Raw genomic sequence first — 23,275 nt, 5'->3', positions numbered from 1 at the left:
CAGAATGCATTCTTGATTCAGAATGCATTTTGATTCTGAATGAGTTTTAGGCAGAAAAGAGAAGCTACTTTTGTAGCTTCTTGATTCGAATGCATTCTCCCTATTTTCTCACAATTTTTTTCATAAAATGCATAAAAATTGAAAAATTCTAGAAAAATTCATAAAAATTTCAAAAAATAAAAAAGTCAGATTTCGGGAAAATATGAAATTTGGTGAATTTTTTTAAAAAATAAAAAAATATTCAAAAATTCAAAACTTCACGAATAGCTTAAAACACACGTGCCACCCACTTTGAGTGAAATTTAAATTTTTGAGGTGCAAAAAAAATCAAAAATTTCAAAACTTCACAAAATGGCTTAAAATACCTGTAGTCACCTACTTTGAGTGAAATTTAAATTTTTGAGGTGCCAAAAAAAAAAGAAAAATAATAATAAAATAAAAATTTTCAAAACTTCACAAAATGACTTAAAATACCCGTGCCACCCATTTTGAGTGAAATTTAAATTTTTGAAGTGCTCAAAAAAAAAAAAAAAAAAATTTCAAAACTTCACGTAATGACTTAGAATATCTGTACCACCCACTTTGAGTAAAATTTAAATTTTTGATGTGCCCAAAAAATAAAAAAATAAAAAAATTCAAAATTCACTTCACAAAATGGCTTAGAATACCGCGCCATTCACTTTGAGTGAAATTTAAATTTTTTAGGTGTAAAAAAATTTAAAAAAATCAAAAATTTCAAAACTTTACTGAGAATGGCTTATAATACATGTGGCCACCCACTTTGAGTAAAATTTAAATTTTTTAGGTGCAAAAAAAATCAACAAATCAAAACAGATTTGCTTCAAATCAATTTCGGAGCGCAAATTAGTTATGTTTTACCAAACAGATTTCTCCTCTATAAATCAATTTCTAGCAAGAATTCCAGAAATCAATTTCTGGCAAGAATTTGATTTCTGGAGCAGAATGGTTACCATTCGCACCCTAAGAAACTTCGCATTTAAGCAAAGGAGATTTACTTTAGGGATTTTCGTGAAAAGCAAATAGTGTTTGGCCTTGTAAAATATTTATTGCAAAGCAATTTTTAGAATAAGAAAAAAAATTAAAAAGGGAGAACGAAGGAACCTGCAGTTACAGTTAAAAGCACAAGCGGCCGGCACAACAGTAGGATCAGTGCCGACATCGCGCGACCCCAAGCGACCCGCCGCTAAGGTCGACCAAACCCAAGAGATGCGACACTAGTGTTGCTTGACCCCAGGCAATGCGACACCAGTGTCGCGTGACCCCAAGTGGCAGAATGCCAAAGCCGCACAACTAGGCAATGCGATGCTCAATCCTCGGCGAACTAGATCTGGCATCGAGCAACCCTTGCAAAGCTTCTCGACATCGCGCAACCCTTAACAAAGCTTTGCCGGTGTCCCTCAACCCTCGGCAAAGCTACGGCGGCGTCCCTTGGCCTCCTCCACGAAGCATCCCAGCCAAGATCAACTTACGGCTTTCTCTCTCCTATCCAAGGTTGAGGGGTTATCACAAATATTTTAGTGATGGCAAGATTGGAAGAAAAAAATTCCATTGAACCGAAGCTGGGACTAGCCTTAAGCCGCGACCATTTTCAAAGCAAAATTTTGCACCAAAATCTTTGAAAATGTGTTGCCAAATATCAAAACATGGCTCAAGGGCCCTTGAAGGCCCAAAACAGCTTAAGTCAAGTTGATCGAGCACTCAAATTTTTAACAGCCAAAATGGACGGGATTGAAATGGAGGTAAATTTGGAATAGTGTATCACTTCGGGGGGTTCTTGTGGGTCAAAAAATAATTTTGAGTAAATTGTTCAAGAGCATCAGTTTAAGGTTTTATGCGATGTTAATCCAAATACTATATCTATGTATTATTTCTTTCCTTTTACTCCTCTTGAAGAGTTGAGTCCCATTCATAGCATTTTAATAATTTCCTCTGAGCATATTGGTAAGTCAAGTTCATACTAGTATTGCCTTTATATTCTTCATTGGCTTATGCCGAACTTTATTCTATCTCACTTTCCATCCCATTAGTCACTCTTCGTTTAAGTGTAGTTGGCCCGAAGTCGTCCATCTGAAACGCAAAATTCAATAAAGTAGAAATGTTGTTGCCATCACTTTCTGAATCTAACATCCTAAATTAAATATAAGATTATTACAGTCTCCACACAGGTGACCCAATCATATTACGAGAGATTACGAGATATCAAATGCTCGTTACTAAACTACTACTAACAATCATTAGAGTTTGGAATCGTGTACACCAGCGATATCTTTTTTCAATATTTGATTTATTGGATCGTAACACGTATTCACCTCAAATTAAATTTACCACACCCGATCAAATTCCAAAATTATAGAGTCACCCCCTCCTCCTCCTCCTCCTAGATAAAAGATGGAGAAGAGCTACCAACACTAGCGACCCTTTTTGGAGTGTCAACCCATTAAGGGTGTATACTTAATTATACATCTTATTATAAAAGGGAGAAACACCGCCTATAGGAAACGATTAATACTCCCGGAAGCGATACGTCGATTCTATCTAGACATCGAATCATCCCGCGTTATCAGCCTTTCCTAATTCTTGCGATTTATACTGCATTAGCAACGTTCGAGAGCAAAATCAAAAGGATGACTCAAACCTTTGCCCAAAAAAAAACAATGCAACCCAAAATTCAACAAGCACGAAGCAACGTAGGGCAGCCTCTCGAGCAAAATCTTGGGCTGACCCGAATTGAGACGGTCTCGGGTCATCTCCACTAAATGGGCCTCCAAGACTGAAGTGATGGGCCGATAAAAAAAATTAATTTCCTTTTTCATAACACTTTCGAAGCAATACCAAACTTTATTTGAGGAAACATATAAAAAAAAATGACACCCGACGACTGCTGAAAAACCTCTCTGAAATTAATTGTTGGGAAATATCTTGGCCAAAAAACAAATCCTTCATCGATTAATTAATGGAAAAATATCACCAAAAATCCTAAATTATGCCACTTGTGACAAATTTACCCTGAACTTTTTTTTGTGACACGAAAAATCCCAAACTATGTCACTTGTGATAAATTTACCTTGAACTTTTTTTGTGACACGAAAAACTCAAAATTATGCCACTTGTGACACATTTACCCAACAATACTTTGGCCCATTAATTTTGGCCCACGAAAAACTCAAAGTATTGTGGGGTAAATATGTCATAAGTGGCATAATTTTGAGTTTTTCGTGTCACAAAAAAAAGTTCAAGGTAAATTTATGACAAGTGACATAGTTTGGGATTTTTCGTGTCACAAAAAAAAGTTCAAAATAAATTTGTTATAAATGACATAATTTGAAATTTTTTGTGGTATTTTTCCTTAATTAATCTCTATCTGCTCGTAAATTTTCATTGAAGAAAAATTTTCAAAAGTAGAGGGGTCTTGATCTCGGATCTTGCATCAGTGACGGCGACATCGACGACTTCGAGGCATCCTCAATCACGTCAGGATGGACCGGGGCTGTGTTCTAGACCACGAGTTCCTGACAATGTTTGTCGTTCTATAAAATATCGTCAAGGGGGTCCGAAAGATCAAAGAAGTGAAGGGAATATTGAAGAAGAAGAAGAAGAAGAAAGGAATTGCGTGTGTTTTCACCTTTTGATTTTTGCAATTAGCTCCCATGCTTTTTAGTCTTTAATAAATAATCCTCTCAATTTGTGTTTTTTTTTTTCATTGGTAATTTGGAAAAGAAAAGGCCGATTTGATGAATATGGAAAGCAGATGCAACCTGAAGTTTAGTATTAAAACTCAGAATGCAAGCCCTGGATTTTGAAAACTTGGAGTGAAAAGTTGATATGAACGCAAAAGGTGAGGATGATATTCGTAAATTTTCCCTAAATAATCTGGTTTCGATTTCTTTATAATAAAAAGAAAAAAAGAAGGGTTCTTTGGAGAGTAAGGGTGACGTCGTGGATTTTGAAAACTTGCGTGTATTTGGTAAACGTCTCTGTTCCCGGGAACAGAAACCCTAAGGCGCGCTCAAGAGGCGGAAGTATGTAACAACGGAACATAAGGGCAAAACGGCATCTCTAGGCGGCCCAATGGGAGCCCAGACGCCGCAACACGAAGTGTCCGGCGAAATCAGCTGGCTAACTTGGCCGGTGGCTATCGACCCCTTTAGTGTCCCCTTTGTCACCCAGATGTCGTGCGAACTATATCTCCCGGACCGATCTTCACTCCGAGCATCGATCCAAGTAAATTCGCGCTCGGGTTCGGCCAAAAACCCGCGACACCCAAATAGCACTGCGGATTATTCGATCTTTTTTCAATAATTTGTAAGTAAAATTAAACCCCGTTAGCTCATGTCGAAACGCTCACCATGATCTTCGAATTAGTGGCTCAAATTAGAGCTTCCGCGGTCCACATGTACAAAGAAAGGCGGAAGGTCAATAAGGAACTTGAGAAATAATTGTGGGACCCGGGCACTCCTCTCCCCTCCACCTCTCTGATACCGAGTGTCTTGGCTCAATAGGGGCACAAGTGTAATTGCGCGAGTGCCGACTCAGTGTTTCGGCCTCTTCGGTCGGCCTCTCTAGCATCTCTCGGGAAAAGCACACGGGAAGTTTTGAAACTCGTCGCGAATGTGTAATTGAGTCCTAAAACTTTCAAAAAGTGCGATCAAGTCCTAAAACTTGCCATGAAAGTGAAATCATGTCCTAAAATTTTCAAAAAATGCAATCGATGGAATGACTTGATTGGATCAATTTGATAAGTTTGAGAATTTGATTACAATTTTTAAAAGTTTTAGGACTGGATTACACTTTCGTGGTAAATTTTAAGATTTTGATCACATTCTTTGAAAGTTTTAATATTCAATTACACTTTCCCAACAAGTTTCAAAACTTCCAGCGCACTTATCTTGAAAATAAACGGTAAAGTTCCTCTCATCCCAAAACAAATCACCGCCGTCGATCATACCCGACCCGTCTGTCGGCACACAGTAACCCGACGACCCATCTCTGTCTCTGGGCCCCACTGCATATCCCCCATGCCTCGGGCCCCACTATACGCTTATCTCGCGAATCTAATCTCCGTCCCCATCAATTTTGTCTCCTTTCCACTCCCCAATTTTATTTTTTATTTTTAAAAATCGAGTATAAATTAAAATTCCATTAACAAGCGCCACAAAAAAAAACACTAATTAAAAAAATACTAAACATAATAAAAATAAACATCAGTATATATTTAAAACAGCAGATATTTCAAGAGAGCAATTTGCTTTAAATCAGAAATTTTTATATCATCAGAGCATTATTGATAACCGAAAGTCCCGCCGACATTATCTCTCTCTCGCTCTTAAAAGTCTCAAAGCTCGAAAGGACTGCAATTCCATTCATTCAAGCTCGGTGATTACATTGAACATTTTCATACCGCTAATAGACTAAATTGAATATGTCCCAAAAGTCTAGGGACCACATTGAATAAATTAAAAATTCGGGGACGACATTGCACGTTGGGCTAAAATTCGGAGATCAAATTGAATAAATTTGAAGTTCAAAGATCACGTTGCGTGTTGGGTCGATCCCTCCGCCCAAACAAATCGCCACCATTGATCATACCCGGCCCGTCGCCTGTCGGCACACGGTGACTGAGTCCGTCAGTTCGTACTTTCACTCCACCACCACCCAACGACCCATCTCTGTCTCCGGCCCCCACCGCATATCCCCGTCCCTTTGGCCCTGGCTCCCCCACCATACGCTTATCTCCACCACCATCTTTATCTCCATTCTCCCCTCCGTTTCCAATTTTTCCTTATTAAAATAAAAAAAAAATCAAACTTAATAAAAATAAATATCTGCATCTATTAAAAAATTTAAAAGAGCAATTTGCTTTAAATTAGAAAAAAAAACTTGATATTATCAAAGCACTATTAATAACCGGGAAAATAACATAAATAGTCTATGAACTTTGGCCAAAATATGCAATGTGATCCCTAAATTTTCAATTTGTTCAATATAGTCCTTAAAATTTAACTCAATATTCAATGTGATCCTTTGACTTTTAATTTATTCAATTTCATCCCTAAAATTTTAGGTACATATTTAATTTAATCTTCCGAACTACATTGAACAAATTAAAAGTTTAGGGATCAAATTGAATATTAGGCTAAAATTCAGAGATCATATTGAATAAATTTAAAATTCAAGAATCATATTACACGTTAAATTAAAAATAAATGACCGTTTGTTTGTGTAATTATCCCTCGATAACCCGAAAGTCTCCCCAACATTATCTCCCTCTTTCTCTCAAAAGTCTCAAAGCTGAAAAGTGAAAAAATATCAACATCCAAGAAGAACAAAGTGAACGACTTTTTGTCAACAAAAGCCAAACATCATCATCTCTCTCGTGTCTCTCTCTCTCTCTCGCTCGCTCGCTCAGAGCTTCACTGGTCGCAGCACTGAAAAAATGCACCACGCCTACATCAGACCCTCCCAAACCCGCCAGCAGCAGCACCACCACCACCACCATGGCCACCGCCCCGCCGCCCCCAGACCCTCCTCCGCCCCGCCCCCTCCGCCGTCGTCGGCGTTCACGGTGATCTGCGTGCTCCACGCCCTGATCGCGCTCTTCTGCGGGTCCCTCATGATGTTCCACGCCCGCGCCATCTACTCCCTCGGCCACGGCACGGACGCCGCCGAGCGCCTCCTCGGGTCCACCCCGCAGGACCGCCTCCTGATCCGGACCTCCGACTCCTTCGCCGGCCTGCTGCTCCTCGCCATCGGGCTCCTGCTCCTCATGGTGTCCAACATCAAGGACCGGGAGTTCCAGGACTTCTTCGCCAAGGGGTGCACGGCGCTGCACGTGTGCGTGGCGGTGTGGCGGGTGTCGTTCGAGCGGCGGGTGGAGGACCTGGCCGGGGACTGCCTCCGGCAGACGGTGGGGGACTTCCTGCTGGCCCTGTCGTGGGTCCTCCTCCTCGTCTACTCCTGGAGGGAGAAGTACGACTGACCCGGAATGGGAATCACGTCTGGCTCTCGCTGTTTTTTCTCTATTTTCTTCTCAAACTTTGGCCAAAATAAGGTTGTTGTAGTGTAAAAAAGAAGGCAAAAGAAAGGGATTTTCATCTTCTTTCCCTTTCTTTCTCTTTTTTTCAAATTTTGGGATCTTCTTTTTCTTTTGGGGTAAGTGGGGGTGCCTGTGAAGCTGCTGAATCAGGTTCACGTTGTGTTAGTGTTGTAACATCTGAGCTTTTTAAGGAATGTATAAAGTTTTTGGGATACGTTCTGTATATACTGTAGATATACGGTCCTTGGCACCAATCAGCTTCCTTCCTTTGCGATTCCAATGAGTACCGACTGATCTTGGGCAAGTGGGTTCTATTATTATATCTTGTTTTTGGGGGTGACAAGTGGAGGGAGTGAAGCTCGGCTGTTGTGGTGCAAGCTGAATTAGGGGTTGTCTGTGGTCGATCGGTCCCAATCGCGGGTTCACGTTGGTTTCGGATAAGATCAGGAATTAAAAATTTAGGTTACGATGGGTCTCTTGCAATGCTCGTTTGTCGGACAGACGGACCGACCCCCATTATTCTAACGTAAAAAGGACGGCGGATAACGAAGCACGGGAGGAAGATATTTTCGCGGAAAGTATCGGGCAATAGCATGTTCCGTTTCTTGGCAAGCACAAGACAAATCGGAAGATGTAGACTCCATCGTTTTCCAAGAAGATGTAGACTCCGCTCGACCACGACTTCGTACTCTCTAAAGCATTTCTAGGTCTTGAGGTGAATTTCGGAGGAAACTTTCACTTAAGGTCCAGTTCTTTGTAGATGTCTACCGGCGATGCTTCCGGGCAACAACACCGATGTAGACCGACGCCCAGAAGACCGACACCCGGAAGATGCGACTCGCGTATTCTCCATGAAGCATCCGGGAAAATATGCAGGAAATAGTAGAGAGTTTACACTGGCCTCAAGGAATTCTGACAGCTACACGGCCTAATGGCAATGGTTATTTTCCTACAAAAGCCGGGTCGAAGTCAGAAGCTTGATTACTTTGAAGTTGCCTGCGATGAGGAAGGCTGCACTATCCACGAAAGGATATAGTAAACATTGAAGTTTCCAATCACGAGAATACTACAAAACAAGTGTCTGTGTAATTCATAGGACCAGTACGCTTTTTCAAGTAGCCGTTGGTAACTCCTTCGCGACACCGCGAGTGTTTGGTACTCCACAAACAATGACTCATGGAGGCTGCAAATCGTTCAGTGAAGAAAAATTCGGAGAAGAAATATACAGTTAATCCCATGAAAAAGAATATACATTATGGGACTTCACAGTGGTTAGCCGCATCTTTTGCAACGAACAATGTCATGAAGGCAATCGTAGAAATGAGCAATCTTGATATTCTCTCTGCCGGGGTTTTCAATGGTATGCTCGCCCTGGGCTGCCATCTCAATCAGCATGTAAAGCTTCTTGATGGGGCATCTAAGAAAATTCAGAGCACACAAGCTCTGAGTTAAAACTCTCTCCAAACTGCGCCTTACTCCATCTACTGGCAAACTTTATCTTAACTCTCTAGTCCTGAATTACAAGACTTGGCGAATTTCTATCGCACATCATCACCTCTAACACAGCAAAACATGAAGGCACAAGTTGAGAGATCTACAGCTCAACTCATTTAGAGCCTCGGCAGCTGCATCAACGTCATCTTCAGAGAAAACGTTCAGCTGTTCCAACACTAGAAGGGAAATAAAAAGTAAGTTACGTATACATATATATGTGGCTCTTTGGTGATGTCAAACGCTTCGCATCCACGATTTGGATTGACGCAACTTTATCAACAAAATTCTCCCGCCTGCAGAATTTGCTTTGGGAAACTTGCAAGAAAACTAGAGTCCTTAAAATTCACTTTGTCTAGGCTAATATAATGGTCAATCCCATTTCCTAGTCATGAATTGAGATATGATAAGAGGACCTTTTGGATACGAGCACCTCTAGGCCCCCAATATTTGCAAGAAAATCAGAACCAACCAGTGCGCTCCATGAAGATCCAAGCGAGGGTGACCTCCATTATTTTAACTCTTGTATTACGGCTTGCAGCTGTTCGGACACGGCACTTTACCAAGTGCCGGCGACCCTCGCTCAGATTTGGGGCGAGGGTCATGCCCTCCCCCGGATCGAGGCCTACAGGCCCTCATCAGGGCCTCGCCTAGGGCCGGCGAGGGTCGTCCGGCTTTGGGAAGGCCCAAGTGACCTCTGCCGGCCCTTCCCGGCAGCCACAGATGAGGGCTTGGCCACAACAGCTGGTTGTGGGTTTTTCGTTTTTTTTTTAACTTTTAGCTTTTTCATTTAATTTATTTTTTTCTGACGTGGCACTTATTGAATGCCACATTATTGCCACATCATCGCCACGTGTCTCGAGAAAGTAATAAAATAAGATGCATCAGCATTTTCCGTTAGTCTAATTTAACGGTGTTAACTTTAGGACTCAATTGATCCAACTTGATAAGTTTTATGACTTGATTGCACTTTTTACAAGTTTTAATACTCAATTGCACTTTCGTGATAAGTTTTAGGACTTCCGGTGTATAAGTCCCTATATTTTAATGTAGTCAAGTTGAGTCATGTCAAATTTGAATATCCCGATTTTCTTTTGGAGTTGAGTCCGAGCAAGAAATTTAATACTTGATCAAGTTCAAGTGAACTTTTGAGCATCAAGCACGTGAGTCAAACTTGACGGTGTATCGGCTCAACTCAATTGGATTATATCTCCACATTGAGGGCTAGACCTAGGACCCGAGCGCTCAGACCCAATACCTCAAGGACGACTATGGACCATAGCGCCTGGTCATGTTAAGTAGGGGTGAGCAACTTGGACCGCCCAAATCGGGACCGGACCGGACCAACAGGTTTGGTCCGGTTCTCGGGATTATTGGTCCGGTTCCCGGTTCCTAAAAGCGGACCAGTTTCCGGGTGGTCCGATTCCCGGTTTCAAGGGGGAACCGGACCGGACCAGACCGATTATTTAATATATATTTTTGTTATTTTTTTATTTACAAAAATTAATAAAATGTGAACTAAACTCTAAGTGAACTTCATTATCATAAATTCATTAATAAAAATTAGTAAAGTGTGAATTAAACCCTAAGTGAACTTCATTGACATAAATTCATCGACAAAAATTAGTAAAATGTGAACCAAACCTTAAGTGTTTAACCAAAAAATAAAAACTAAACTCTAAGTGACCGGTTCCATTGGACCGGATCGGACCGGCGGTCCGGTCCGGTTAGCGGTTCCCAGACCGGACCGGGAACCGATCACCCCTAGTGTTAAGGTTGTAACATTCGAGCTCTTTTAAGGAATGTATAAAAAATCTTGGGATACGATCTGTAGACTGTAGATATAATACACGGTGCTTGGCCCCAATCAGATACCTTTATTTCCGAGGAAACTTCACTTAAAGTTCAGTCTTTCGTAGATGTCTATCGGTGTTCGGTGATTCTTCCGGGCAATGAGGTCGATGTAGACACCCGGAAGATGCAACTCGCATATTCCCCCATGAAGCACCCAAGAAATATACAGGAAATAGTAGAAAGTTAACCATGGCCTCAGAGACATTTTGACATCGACACGGCCTAATTGCCGTGGTTATTTTCCGACAAAAGCCAGGTCGAAGTTAGAAGCTTAATTCCTTTAAGTTGTCTGCGATGAGGAAGCCGCCACTATCACACAAAAGCATCGAGTAAAAGGCCATAATATTAAAGTTCCCAATCATGAGAATACCACGAAACAAGAGTCTGTAATTCACAGGACCAGTGTGCTTTGTCAAGTAACCCTCGGTAACTCCTTCACAAAATCGCGAGTGTTTGCTACTCAACAAATGAACAGCTCATGCCGACTGCAAGAAAAGTTTCAACAAGAAATATACAGATCTTCATGTGAAAAAAGAATAAACGATATGGGATGCTACAGTGATTAGCCGCATTTTAGTAACGAACGATGTCCTGAAGGCAATCGTAGAAATGAGCAATCTTGATCTTCTGTCGGCCGGAGTAGATGGCCTCGGCAGCCCCACCATGCTCACCCTGGGCTGCCATCTCTACCAGCATGTAAAGCTTCTTGATGGGCATCTAAGAAAAGTACGAGCACAAAAGCACGAGTTAGAACTTTCTCTATCTCTCCCCCAAAAACCACGCTACTCCATTTGCAGGCAAACTAAGATAGATAGGAAATTAGCGTGGAGAATGAAGTTATCTCCTTAAGTCCTTAATCACGCGACTCAACGAATTTCTGTTGCACATCATTGCTCTAACACAGAAAAACATAAGAAGGCACAAGTTGAGAGATCTAAAGCTTACATCATTCAGAGCCTCGGCAGCGGCATCAACGTCATCTTCAGAGAAAACGTTTAGCTGTTCCAACACCTGAAGGGGAACAAAAAGAGTCACGTATACATATATAGTTCATGATGATCTCAAACACTTCAAGTCCACATTTTGAATTGACGCAATTTTATTAACAAAACTCTCCAGCCTGCAGAATTTGCTTAGGGAAACTTGCAAGAAAACCAGATTCACAGTTGATTAAAGACGTCGATCAGAAACATTATTGGACTAGCACTTCTAAATGAGATCTGAACTATTCTCAAACATCAACACATGACTTTTTATAGACCCACCCATCCCCTCCCAACCGCATTACCTAACCCACTCTCCCGCTCTAAAAAACGGAGAAAAAAAAGGGAGCAAACAGATAAGTGAAGGACTCCAAAGTACCTATCATGTTTCTGTGCTCGGGACTATTAATTTCCTTAAAATTCACAATGTCCAGGCGCATCCAAAAGTTCAATCCCATATCCCTCATCTAAATTGAGATATAATAAAGGGACCTTTTGGATATGGGCACCTCTAGGCCTCAGATATTTGCAAGAGAATCAGAACATCGTGAAGTCAACAAATGACTGGTTTTTTAAGCAGATAAATTCTCCTTCAAACAAGACAATGCTGTACATTTCTACCTCTCTATTTCACGTTTTCCAGCAGAGGAGAAATGAAGAAAGAATAGCAAAAACAAGAATACTACATGCAAACACCAGAAAGCATCTACAGCAGCTTACCTTCTTCGCATCCACTGTCTTCAACGTGGGGAGATGGTAAGTGACAGAAAAGGCATCGCAGACACCAACTGAATCCAAGAAACTCACTTCACTTGTTGTCCCAATCACGAGAAGCTTCTTTCCCTGGAAAAGAGAAAAGCCAAATATATGTGTATAATAAGCTAAAAAATTCAGTGATGTGAAAAGAATACCAGAATCAAACATTGTAAGTCAGAAACCACCGACTAAATCAATAGAGATAAAAACAGCTAACATAATATTATTACAATCACAATACACAGAGGAACATGTACATACCCTAATTCTTAACTAGCAAAAGCAAAATTACCTATAACATATTCTAAAGTGTGCCTGTATATGATAATGCCAAGTTCAAAGCATCCACATATTACAAAAGTTTCTTCCCCCAGGACAGCCTTGAGGAAACACGTGAACCAAGGTTGCACTCGGTACAGTAAAACAAACTTCACTGCAGCTCCATCTCAAACAGGATAAGCAAACTAGCCAATCATTCTAAGGTCAACATGGGGGAAGTAAATGCCAATGAACTGAATCTTAATCTCTCAAACTCAAATTCCTGATCACCACCTGCATAATGACATCATTACTGTGTTCCCTCAGTAACATGACTAGGGATTTTTGCTCTCTACATTCCCACTCATATTTTTCATTTCCTGGAGAAAGGAACTAATTCCCACTCATCCACATTGAAGCATTTTTAATCCAATAATACTAGTAACTTTGCCAGCATTAACTTCCAGAAGAGATCAGAGAAAATGATAATTACTCTTCACACCAATATTAATTTGTGGAAACAAGGTGAAGAGAAGAAAACACCTTTGGAGGTAGTCGCTTCAAAAGGACTAACAATGTCTGAGATATCAAATTTGAAAATCGAGGCCCAATGGCGACATACTCCAGTAGCCTGCAAAGCAATTCACTCAAGTCAAAATGATCTTTCAATGCCAAGGATGACAACAGAGGTCAACTAATAGAAATCAACAGAATTTACCTTTCAAGGTCATCAAGGATGATAATGCTCAATGGTGATTTGTATGCATCCTCGAAAACCTATCAAAGATTAGAATCCATTACAAAACCGTCCCCGGTCATCATGGAAAATGTAAGATAACCACTCTTCGAGTTAGTTATAAATGGAGGGGAATCAACTAATTTCCAATTCCTCAAACCGCTAATCGAGCAGAAATACAGGTCACAAACCTTCACGATTTGTGCACATTTGGTGCTCTCATGTAATCCAATCATAGTTTCTGCCGAGACCTAAGCATCCAAAAGAAAATTAGAAATTAAAACTTGATGCACAAGGAAGTCTGATTACTCGGGGAAAGCAAAGAATGGAGCAGAAGATTACAATTTTAACATATGGAAAATCACTGTCGATGCCAACTGTAGCTGCCAGAGCAGTTTTACCACTGTACAACAGACAAGATTTTAGAATAATCCCAATTGTTTTAGGACATAGGAAAAATTGTTTCGCAAAAACGAAAGCAATGAGTCAGAAAACCCCAAATACCTGCCACTCGGACCCTCCAGGAGGCAAGTGACAAGCGGACTTCCTTTGCTCACTTTAACTTGCTCAACCAGTAGCATTGCTCGTTCATATATGTGCTTATGTCGATCGCCACAACTTACAATGCCATTAAGCCTACAAAAATATTTGCACAAACAATTGAGGCAGTGACACATGCTTAATAGTGTTTGCTCTTTATCTTTAACTGGAACTCTAGAACAAAAGTCATCAATTAATGAGACTTTAATACAAGCACACAAAAAATGTGTATAATTAAAAAAGATGTCAGGTATATCTAGGTAAATAAGAACTCAAACTGACGACATTTTAGCATCTTCATGAGATGGCAAAGAAGGTGCTAAAGTAACAACACTATGGGCTCCCCAAGCAGAATTAAAAAACCACATCTGCAAAATGCTTAGTGAGATTGCTCAGGTTTTATGATCATTTTTTAGCAGAACAAAAGGAATGTTATTATATCGGTTTGTCAACTAGGAGAACCTTGAGCTCTAAGATTAAGATTAGTCACGAATCATATGATAGCATCTGTGAAAGAAGCATGTCGGAAACCCAATAAGATGCACATTATCCAATCTATTTGCATAATGAAAATTAAAATGTTTTTTTCTAAGACAACAATGGACCAGACATCTTATTGATCAGCTCAGAGAGAATCCTCTCAATTACTCCCCTCCTCTTGTTTATCCTTTCCAAAACTAAATCTCAGAAAACTAAATTTAACAAATGATTCACCATGGACCACCTATAATTGGCTAAAACCACACAATAACACAATTCCTAAAAACACATCAGAGAAATCTACTTATGATATCGTTCTATAATGGTAAAGACCAAGTCGAAAAACCCAACCCCAAATGAAGAAGCAATTTCAAAGATATCAACTCTCATCTGAACTTCATTCATTCTTTATCCAGAAATTCGCGCCTGTAATTATCAATCCTTAAGTAAAAATCAGAGATCCTCCTACATTTTAATAAGAATCACTTGTATAATGCTAAGGCCTGCAGCTACAACAGCTAAACCATCTCTAAGGCATTGTGTTGTTCTACATGTATGCTCATATATACTGCATAAGGGGATAGAAAGAAAGATTTTGTGAATCAACTTTTTTTTGCTTCACCCTTCCTAATGATCTAAATCTCAGTCCCTGAGAGGCCAGTAGTAAAAGGACATCACATTATGTTGTTAGCGTTTTGAACCAGTGTACTTTTGTACACTCGCTATATATGATGGACAGTAAAAATATCATTGGAGACCCAATAGAAGCATCAACTGGGGACGAAAACAATTACTAACTCCACTTAGTGGGATAATGATTATTTTGTGGTTGGTGTACCACTAGATTACCGGCCAAGCAATTTTGAAGGCATTTAATTTTACATGCAATATCCAGTCATACAATTCTTACTTCATTGGAACTACGGATTATAAGAACGTTGCTACAAAAGATAGATATTTCATGTATATCAGCATTCAATTATTCCTACCTGCATCTTTCCAAGTCATCTGTGGAAGCTCCAAATGCAGGAACAATTTCATGGAGTGCATTCAAAAAATCATCCATAGTGACTTTGATACTCTCTTCATCCACAGGTTTCGTAAGATCATCAAGACTTAATTGTCTATTCAGAGCATATGATACAGCACTTTTCACAACACCTTCAATTTCTGCACCACTATAGTTCTTTGTACGAGCAGCTGCACAATCGCAGATTGCAAATAAGGTAGGGTCATCACAAGAGATGAATTAAGCAACAGCTTTTTTAGCATATACACCTTCTTTTTCTTTGGTTATTAAGAAAGTCTCTTACACCTACTTCTCAGAGAGAACAGTGCCACCAGGCCGGGCACCTGGTAGTTCTTTTTAGTATATACATAATGTGTCCAGAAATACAAGACTTAGCCTATTTGATCAAAGAAACACACAAAATTATTTGAAACTACATTACTACCACATTATATGCCGACTTTTTTCTGCTTCCACATGGCAATGCTCACTTCAGTAAGCCACTTTTAAAATAATAAATGAAGATTTGCTTGATGAAGATTCATTCTAGTAAATGCGACCAGCTGACTAACCAAGTTCCTGAAGACTGACATCAGGAGCAAGAAAAGAATTCTCTTTCATCTTGTTTGTGTGGATCTGAAAGATTTGCAAGCGACCATTCTCATCGGGAAGGCTTATCTCAACTTGTACCTCCAAGCGTCCTGGTCTAAAGATCAAAAGTCCAAAATGTCAAGTGTGTCTTTAAGTATCTACTTTTACCTCTAAAACCAATATTGTAAATGCACATATGATCCTGCCACAGTTATGATGCCACCACATGTCAACAGCAAAATTACATTCTTTTTTATCCTTATAAGTGCTAGGCATAATAATTCTTAAAAGTAACAATGAAACAATCTTCCATTAAGTTGCATGACAACTCATGAATGCTTTTTACCATCTCAGGAGATTAAAGAGCAACCAAAAGACTTAGATATGAAGAACCAAAAGAGCAAATGAGGGACCACCTCAAAAGAGCCTCATCAAGAAGATCTTTTCTGTTGGTCATTCCAATAAGCAAAACATTGTTCAGTGACTCTACACCATCAATCTGAAAATCAGGAACTATCTCAGCAGCAATGATTGGTATAAATGAGCACAACAGAAAATATTCGCAGAAAAAATGGACGCTAGTTAAATTACTTCGCACAATTAGAACACTAAGATACTACTACGAACCTTTGTAAGTAGCTGGTTTACAATACTGTCATGAACTCCAGTACCATCTCTGGTCGATCCTCTTGACTGCAGATGCAAAATCAGGTCATTTCATTTCTTTATCATAAAAAGTTGACAATCAGCACTAGTCTATAAAACAATAGGAAAGAACACAGCCATTTAAGAAGTACCAAAAAAAAAAAACGATAAGCAACAAATTACCATGATGATCTTCATGATAAAGACACGACTGTTAGCAAAAAGTGCAGTTAATGCAATTGACACATCAATATCACATCCATTGCTCCTTTTTTTTGTGTGTGTGGTAAGGGGGTTGTTGAGAAAAGTACTGATGTACATAATTTTATTAGACTTGATAAAAATTCCAGGAACGAATTAAGCACCTCAATATAACATATATTTAGTTAAGGATATTTTTAATTGGATTTCTGAATAGTGAATGTTAGTTATCAGACCATCAGGGGAAAATCCTAAAATGGAACCTTGAAAACTATAAAAGCCATGATAGAGCAACTACCAAGACAACAAAATACAAAAGGTCTACTCTTACGACTCACTAAAGTTGACCTTATACGAGAACCAAACCCTGTAGACACACTGTCCACTATTCTATGTACACTGCTTCTAAGCAACAGTGCTAAGCTATTCAGCATCATAGAGGTCAGAAATGCATATATCGACCAGATAATCTCATACCTTGCATATAGCATCAATTTCATCAAAAATGATGACATGCAAATCACTCTCGTCGCCTGAAAATTAATGAGGTAAGTTACAAATACTTACTAAGAAGAATCATAAATCCAATTCATATACTCAATTACCGCGAGTCCTCTGATCCTGTTCAGCATCAGCAAATAAATCTCGAACATTCTTCTCGGTTTCACCAACAAATTTGCTCAACACTTCAGGACCATTGACTATCTGGCAGAGAAAATGAAGTCAAATTGAAAAAACAGACATACATACATATAATTTACAATGCAAATAGGTAGGTCTACATATGTAAGTACAAAGGTCGGTTCGCATGCATACATCTTAGAGATGATTCAAACATCTTCAGCAAAATAAGTAAACTACCATACGAACAGTAATGAAGCTATGTCCAATAGGATTCAAGATTTTGAGAAAAACGGGAGACATGTCCTAAGCAAAGAGGAGAAAGTAGAGGCCAGGCAGCAATAAACTTTTAAGCCCTCGACCTTCTTGGAAACTATATATTATTGATTAATTTCATCGATACCCATCTTGGCTTAGAGGCCTTTCACGAAAATAGCATCCATAGTAATTGAATAACCACACGAGATAGCATCCCATACCTTTGGTTCTTTGCCGTTCAACATCTTTCCTATTTGACGAGCCATTAGGGTTTTGCCAGTGCCAGGAGGCCCAAAAAGCAGCATACCTTTTACGTGTTTAATACCAAGCCTGGAATTGACCTTGTATTAGAGTAAGAAAAACTGCACCAGAATATAACACATCATACAAATTGCAAAGCCCAGAATTCTGGTTTCTTTACTTGCTAGTCACATGAGGAGGGAAAACACGAGAAGCAAAAGCCCTTCGAAATATATCCGCGAACTCTGCACTCAAGCCACCAATGCCTAGGGACTGAAGGTTAAATTCCTTCTGCCTAAATATGTTGCTGCTGGCAGCTTCACGTTGATTGACGACCTGAATAACAAGACAACAGTCGAGACAGAATCAACAAAATTACCACATTATAGATTAATGGCCAGTAAAACCGTATCAGGAGAATGTTCACTATCAAAGATTCACACAAGAAAATAAAAGGATGTTCACTATTTCTCCAAGCACTAAGTGCAGAGCAAGATTAAGATCACAGAAGTTTCAGCTGTGCTCCATGAGCATGACAGACACCCTCACTGCCCCCAAATTCTATTGCAAAATGCAATATTTCCAGCTGCCTAAAATCAAATTTGAACGATATACTAAGGAAAATTTCACTATCTCACTTCAAATCTGAATCACAAAATAAATGTCACAACAAATTAAAACTGTATGCAATGAAAACGAAAAAAAAGTTAAAAGGAGAACCTTAATTCCACTAGCATTCGATGCTTCAAAGACAATGTATGTGTCATTTGAGATCATTCCTCTTTCAGGACCATTTGACCTTTCTTGTCCCTCCACAGCAGCTTGATTGACTGTGAATATATAGTTGTTCCCATGATACTCAAATGATACCCTTTGCCCTACTGTCATAACCTGAAAATACATTTACATGCCGATATACATCAAAAATTTATATAATATGCATGTCTAAGACAAGTTCATATGGTCATGGACGCAAATAAATACATGAACTTTCAGAGTCCCATTTCAATTATTTTAGCTAACATAAAATGACAGACTTTAGGAATGTCATACTTCACTAAGTCCTTGACAAGAAGATGTAGAGGTGCAAGATGCAATCCTATGCTAAATATGCACCTTTACCTCCAAGTGCACCACCTATACTCAGATATTTCCCTGCGAATTTAAAGAATGCATTTCAAAACTATACTAAGTCCTTGACAAGGAGATATTAGAGATCCAAGACGCAATCCTACCTCAGCAATCCTATGTCTAGAAGTGCCCCTATGCTTGGATGTTTTCCTACCTAATAAGAAAATGGATTTCAAATACACTTAGATGCAGGAGTCAGTTCCCAAAAATTCTCTCATTGTACTAACTGTTATGAGTCTGTTGATTCTCCTCAGTACTTGAACATGTAGTAGGAGTTGTTCACCAGCTCAAGTTTTATTGTTCAATGAATTACTTACTCATTGAAAAAACAAAATCTCTCATTCGAATGATTTAATATTGTTGGGATAAAAAGTAAGAGAAACTTAGACGATCTAGAAATTGCCGATGCTAGAGTGTTGGTCAGTGATATGTTTGCAGTTTAACTGGAAACCCCGACAATAACTTCCTTCATAAAACTCATGCTACTTATCAACTACACTCACTCCTGGATTGGCATCATCCAGTTGGCTACTTATGCAGCTCAATCATTGTCACTTGAAGACAATGTTTCCATGTGCGGATACATCGTCTCACAAAACTTTTTTTTTTTTTTTGTCTAGAGCATGTTCATCTTTGTCTGGCACATATGCAATACTCAAATCTATTCATAAGAAACCGTACTAATTTACTTAGTTGTGGTGAATGTTGATGCATTTTCATATTCTTGTTTCAGATTCAAATCAGCTAATCATAATTAGTTTGAAAATGCAGTTCTCATTCGCTAGACATTTTTAGGAGGCAGCAAATCTCTTCTACTTATCCCAAAAGCAGGAGCTCATTCATACATTTGGGCATTGTGGTACAGGTGACCCCGAGAGATAAGTTGTCGCCTGCCTCATAAAATAGCAATTGGCTCATGAATTTCGCCGCAAAGGGGGCAGAATAATAACTTGTAAAAACCAATAACCAGGGCAGGAGGGGGGATAGCTAATAAAAGCAATGAGGCGAATAAATTTGACTAAATGAACATAATCTACACACTCCAAGACTGATGCCGGCATTATGCGAACTGGAATTATTCTAAAAAAAAAGAGTATGTAGTACCTGGTTGACAAACTTCTTCCGTAGTTGATTAGCCAGTAGAACAGCATCAATCTACAAAATTCAACATAACACAAGAGGACGTTTCTTAAATACTGCTATTCCCACGGAGAAATGCAGGACAGTAGGCTCACAGCATGCACACCTGTTCATTTTTGGCTCCTCTCTTGACAAACTCCAACTCGAGCGTGAGCAAGGCCAGATCGAAATTCTCCGGCGGCACGAACCTACAACATCGCGACAACGCCTCGAGTCAATCACCATTTTCGCCACGGAACGCAAGCACCGCGGTTCGCCGCGAACTAACCTGCCGAGGGAGATCGAGTCCCCGGTCGAGACCCTCGCGTGGCGCCGCTGGATGGCATTCAGCGCGATGTGGCCAGGGCGGAGACCCTCGTGAGGAGTTTCTCTCAGTTAAGGGCCCACAGGCAATCGTTTTGGACAGTTCGAGCAAAGATCGCACAGCACCACCAGGCAAACAATCACACGAATAGAAACAACTAAGCAAAGCATAAAGCTACAAAAATCAACGATCAATCCTAATTACCATCGATATCTATCGCAAACTCAGCCATGCCGACGAAATGAACACCTCAAACGAGAAGATCGAGCACGCGAACGATCAAACGGCACTCAGATTGACACCGGCGAGGGATCGAAGAAAAACGAGAGGGGGAGGGGGAGGTCGGAGAAAGCAGAGCTCCGGCGAGGGGCAGAGGAAAAAGGATATGAGATGGAGAGGACGAAGGAGTCGGCGGCGAAGGAGGCGAGGGAGAGCCGGGTGCCGGGGACGGCGAAGTGGTGGAGATCGGAGGGGCAGCAGTAGGCGAGGTTGGTGAGGGCGAGGTCGGCGGCGGGGGTGTTGGTGACGATCATGGTGGACGGCGACGGCGACTGGAAGAACCGGCCCGCCATGGCTTGTTGGATCGGAGGAGGTTCGTCGGCGACGTCGAGCGAAAGGAGAGACGGAGATGAAGAATAACAGAAAGGGGGGAGGACCCGGTCGTATTTATGGGTCCGGGTCCGGGTCCGGGTTCGGGTTCGGGTCCGGGTTTGCTTTGGCCGTAAGGAACGAGAGAGAAGAGAGGAGAGAGACGCGGTCTTGCGCCGAGACTTTATAATTTTCCCATGAGCGGTGTTAAGGGGCATTTGACAGTATCGATTAAGGAAACTCTACGATTTGACGGCGCATTGATTATTCTTAATACAATTTGTCATTAAAAATCTTCCCTACTCTAAATTAAGAATACTTAAGAAGTAAGTCACTTGTTAACAGAGATTATTTCAGAATAATGTTGGACACAGTAGCATTTGAAGAATAGATTTTTCAATAGTTCGTTTACATCCGTGACATACTTGCATTGTTGAGTTTTACCGTGAAATTATTGAGCTGGATGGCGCTTAGCAATAACTCAATTGACATGGCAAGTTCATGTGAAAATCCATATAAATTTAGAGTAAATTTATCACAGATAATCGATTTGGGATTTTTTGTGACCCAAAAATTACTATAGATTAAATTTGTCACAAATGTATCGATTTTAGATTTTTTGTGATATTAACCCTTCAAATTAAGAATCCTTAATAAGTGTATCCAACGCACTTGTTAATGGAATCATTTGGAGAGACACCGCAACACTCTAAGAAGAGATTTTTCGGTGTTCGTTTCCATTCAAGTCAATCACAAGATAAATGCAAAAATGTTATGAGATTTAGAGGTGATGTTTTAGATTCAACCGGACGGGCCTAACTCATCACCCAAGTCCATATGGTAAAATTTAACGGTTTATAGTGTCGATAGAGGAATTAGTTTGATACGGGAAAGACTATGTTGCAAGAAGGTTCTCTTGGTTCTTTACGATGTTGACCAAATGGATCAACCAAATGAATTAGCCGAAGAAGGCAATTGGTTTAGAAAAGGAAGTAGAATCATTGTCACATCAAGAGACAAACATTTGATAACTTCCTTTACCAAAAAAAAAAACATTTGATAACTTCTCTTGGCATAAATTGAGTGTATGAAGCTAAAACTTAAAAAAAAAAAAAAAAATCAAGCATTTGACCTTTTTGGTCGGTATGCCTTTCCAAATAGCAAGAGAGTTAAAATAAGAAGGGATATCATAGATAAAGCTAATGGCCTTCTGTTAGCGCTCAAAGTGTTGGGCTCATTCTTACGTGAAAGGAAGGAATCTGCATAGGAAAGTACATTGCATAAACTCTCAAAAAGTCCTACCAAACTATCAATCAAGTTCTCAAGACAAGCTCGATGGATTGGAGAACAACGAGAGGGAGATTTTCCTTTATATTGCTTGTTTCTTTAAGAGGAAAAGTGTAAAATACATCAATGAAGTTCTTGGCAGCTTAAATTTCAACTTGAATATAAGAATAGAAATTCTCATCGAGAGGTCCTTGATAAAAAAAAAAATGAGTATGGGACCTTGCAAATGCAGGATTTAGTTTAGTTGATGAGTAAGGATTGTTAATCACGAATGTTCCGGGAAATGCAGCAGATTATGACTTTTGAAAGATGTTCAAGACGTTCTATCTAAAGATACACTAAAAGTTGTCTATGTGAATCATGCAACACCTCAGTTTTTACATTCATCTTATTTGAACAGTACAATGTAAAGCTCAACGAAAATGTTGTGTGACAATTGAATTTATTCTATCGTGATTAGGGAACGAATGCAGTAAAGGCTAGAGTATTGGACTTGCCCGCACCAAAAGAGATAACTATTAGTACCGATGCTTTCACAAGGGTTTGCTTTGGCGGTAAGGAACAAGAGCAGAGAGAGAGAGTCGCGGTTCAAATTTATTGACTTTCCTCTTTTTTATAGTTTTGTATATCTATGTATTTACCATAATTAATAATTTCACATGTTCAGTTCTTGTTATCTTCACTTTTATTGTGTAAATCACCATCAAACCCTTTCTTATCGATTTTCTTCTTTTATATAGATATACATATAATGGGATGATCAAATGAAGCCAAAAAAAAACCCCTCTTTGAAGATTTTTTAGAATAAATCACAATTACATTCTCCAACGTGAAAATTAAAAACATGAAGTTTAACTAAATCAAAATATTGCATAAATTAAGATTTTTTTTAAAAATGCTAGTTAAATATGATTATTTTAGATTGACAAAAATTAATATTGTCCAAGAACTGTTTACAAAAGAGTATCAAGTACCTCATTGTGCATAATGTTTCTAGTGTATTCTTAGATATTCCTTTAACATCTTACATGTTCTGTGTAAAAATATCTCACCAACATAATAAAAAAAAAGATAAATTCCTCAATATAATAAATAAAGAGACTTTATA

The 23,275-nt window shown here is 39.5% G+C and overlaps 2 protein-coding genes across 3 annotated transcripts; one reads left to right on the top strand and one right to left on the bottom strand.

Moving 5' to 3' along the window:
• The first annotated feature begins 6,336 nt into the window (after window positions 1-6,336).
• On the top strand, window positions 6,337-7,268 carry LOC115680533 (uncharacterized). Its single transcript, XM_056316223.1, has one exon. It carries the CDS (start codon window positions 6,455-6,457, stop codon window positions 6,995-6,997), a length of 543 nt encoding a protein of 180 aa, XP_056172198.1. The 5' UTR covers window positions 6,337-6,454; the 3' UTR covers window positions 6,998-7,268.
• A 3,458-nt stretch (window positions 7,269-10,726) lies between these two features.
• Window positions 10,727-20,941, bottom strand: LOC115680530 (vesicle-fusing ATPase). Of its 2 annotated transcripts, none has more exons than XM_030604341.2 (21): window positions 20,680-20,941; window positions 20,257-20,352; window positions 20,095-20,176; window positions 19,953-20,003; window positions 18,438-18,608; window positions 17,899-18,053; window positions 17,699-17,807; window positions 17,204-17,303; window positions 17,076-17,131; window positions 16,380-16,445; window positions 16,169-16,251; window positions 15,734-15,867; window positions 15,142-15,352; window positions 13,637-13,768; window positions 13,475-13,535; window positions 13,324-13,383; window positions 13,115-13,173; window positions 12,940-13,027; window positions 12,103-12,225; window positions 11,345-11,410; window positions 10,727-11,116 (listed from the first exon to the last, which is right to left on the bottom strand). In XM_030604341.2, exons 1-21 carry the CDS (start codon window positions 20,862-20,864, stop codon window positions 10,973-10,975), a joined length of 2,232 nt encoding a protein of 743 aa, XP_030460201.2. In that variant the 5' UTR covers window positions 20,865-20,941; the 3' UTR covers window positions 10,727-10,972. The 2 variants fall into 2 exon arrangements, with proteins under 2 accessions (XP_030460201.2, XP_056171794.1); XM_056315819.1 differs by lacking the exon at window positions 20,680-20,941 and adding an exon at window positions 18,902-18,998 and having other exon boundaries at window positions 20,257-20,425.
• Between the last annotated feature and the right edge of the window lie 2,334 nt (window positions 20,942-23,275).

This window comes from Syzygium oleosum, unplaced genomic scaffold, assembly GCF_021117445.2.
Source record: "Syzygium oleosum isolate NSW1041296 unplaced genomic scaffold, Sole_v2.1 Sole_v2.11, whole genome shotgun sequence".
Taxonomy (NCBI): domain Eukaryota; kingdom Viridiplantae; phylum Streptophyta; class Magnoliopsida; order Myrtales; family Myrtaceae; genus Syzygium; species Syzygium oleosum.
The sequence above is the reverse complement of the archived record's forward strand: the minus strand, read 5'-3'. Positions and strand labels throughout refer to the sequence as shown.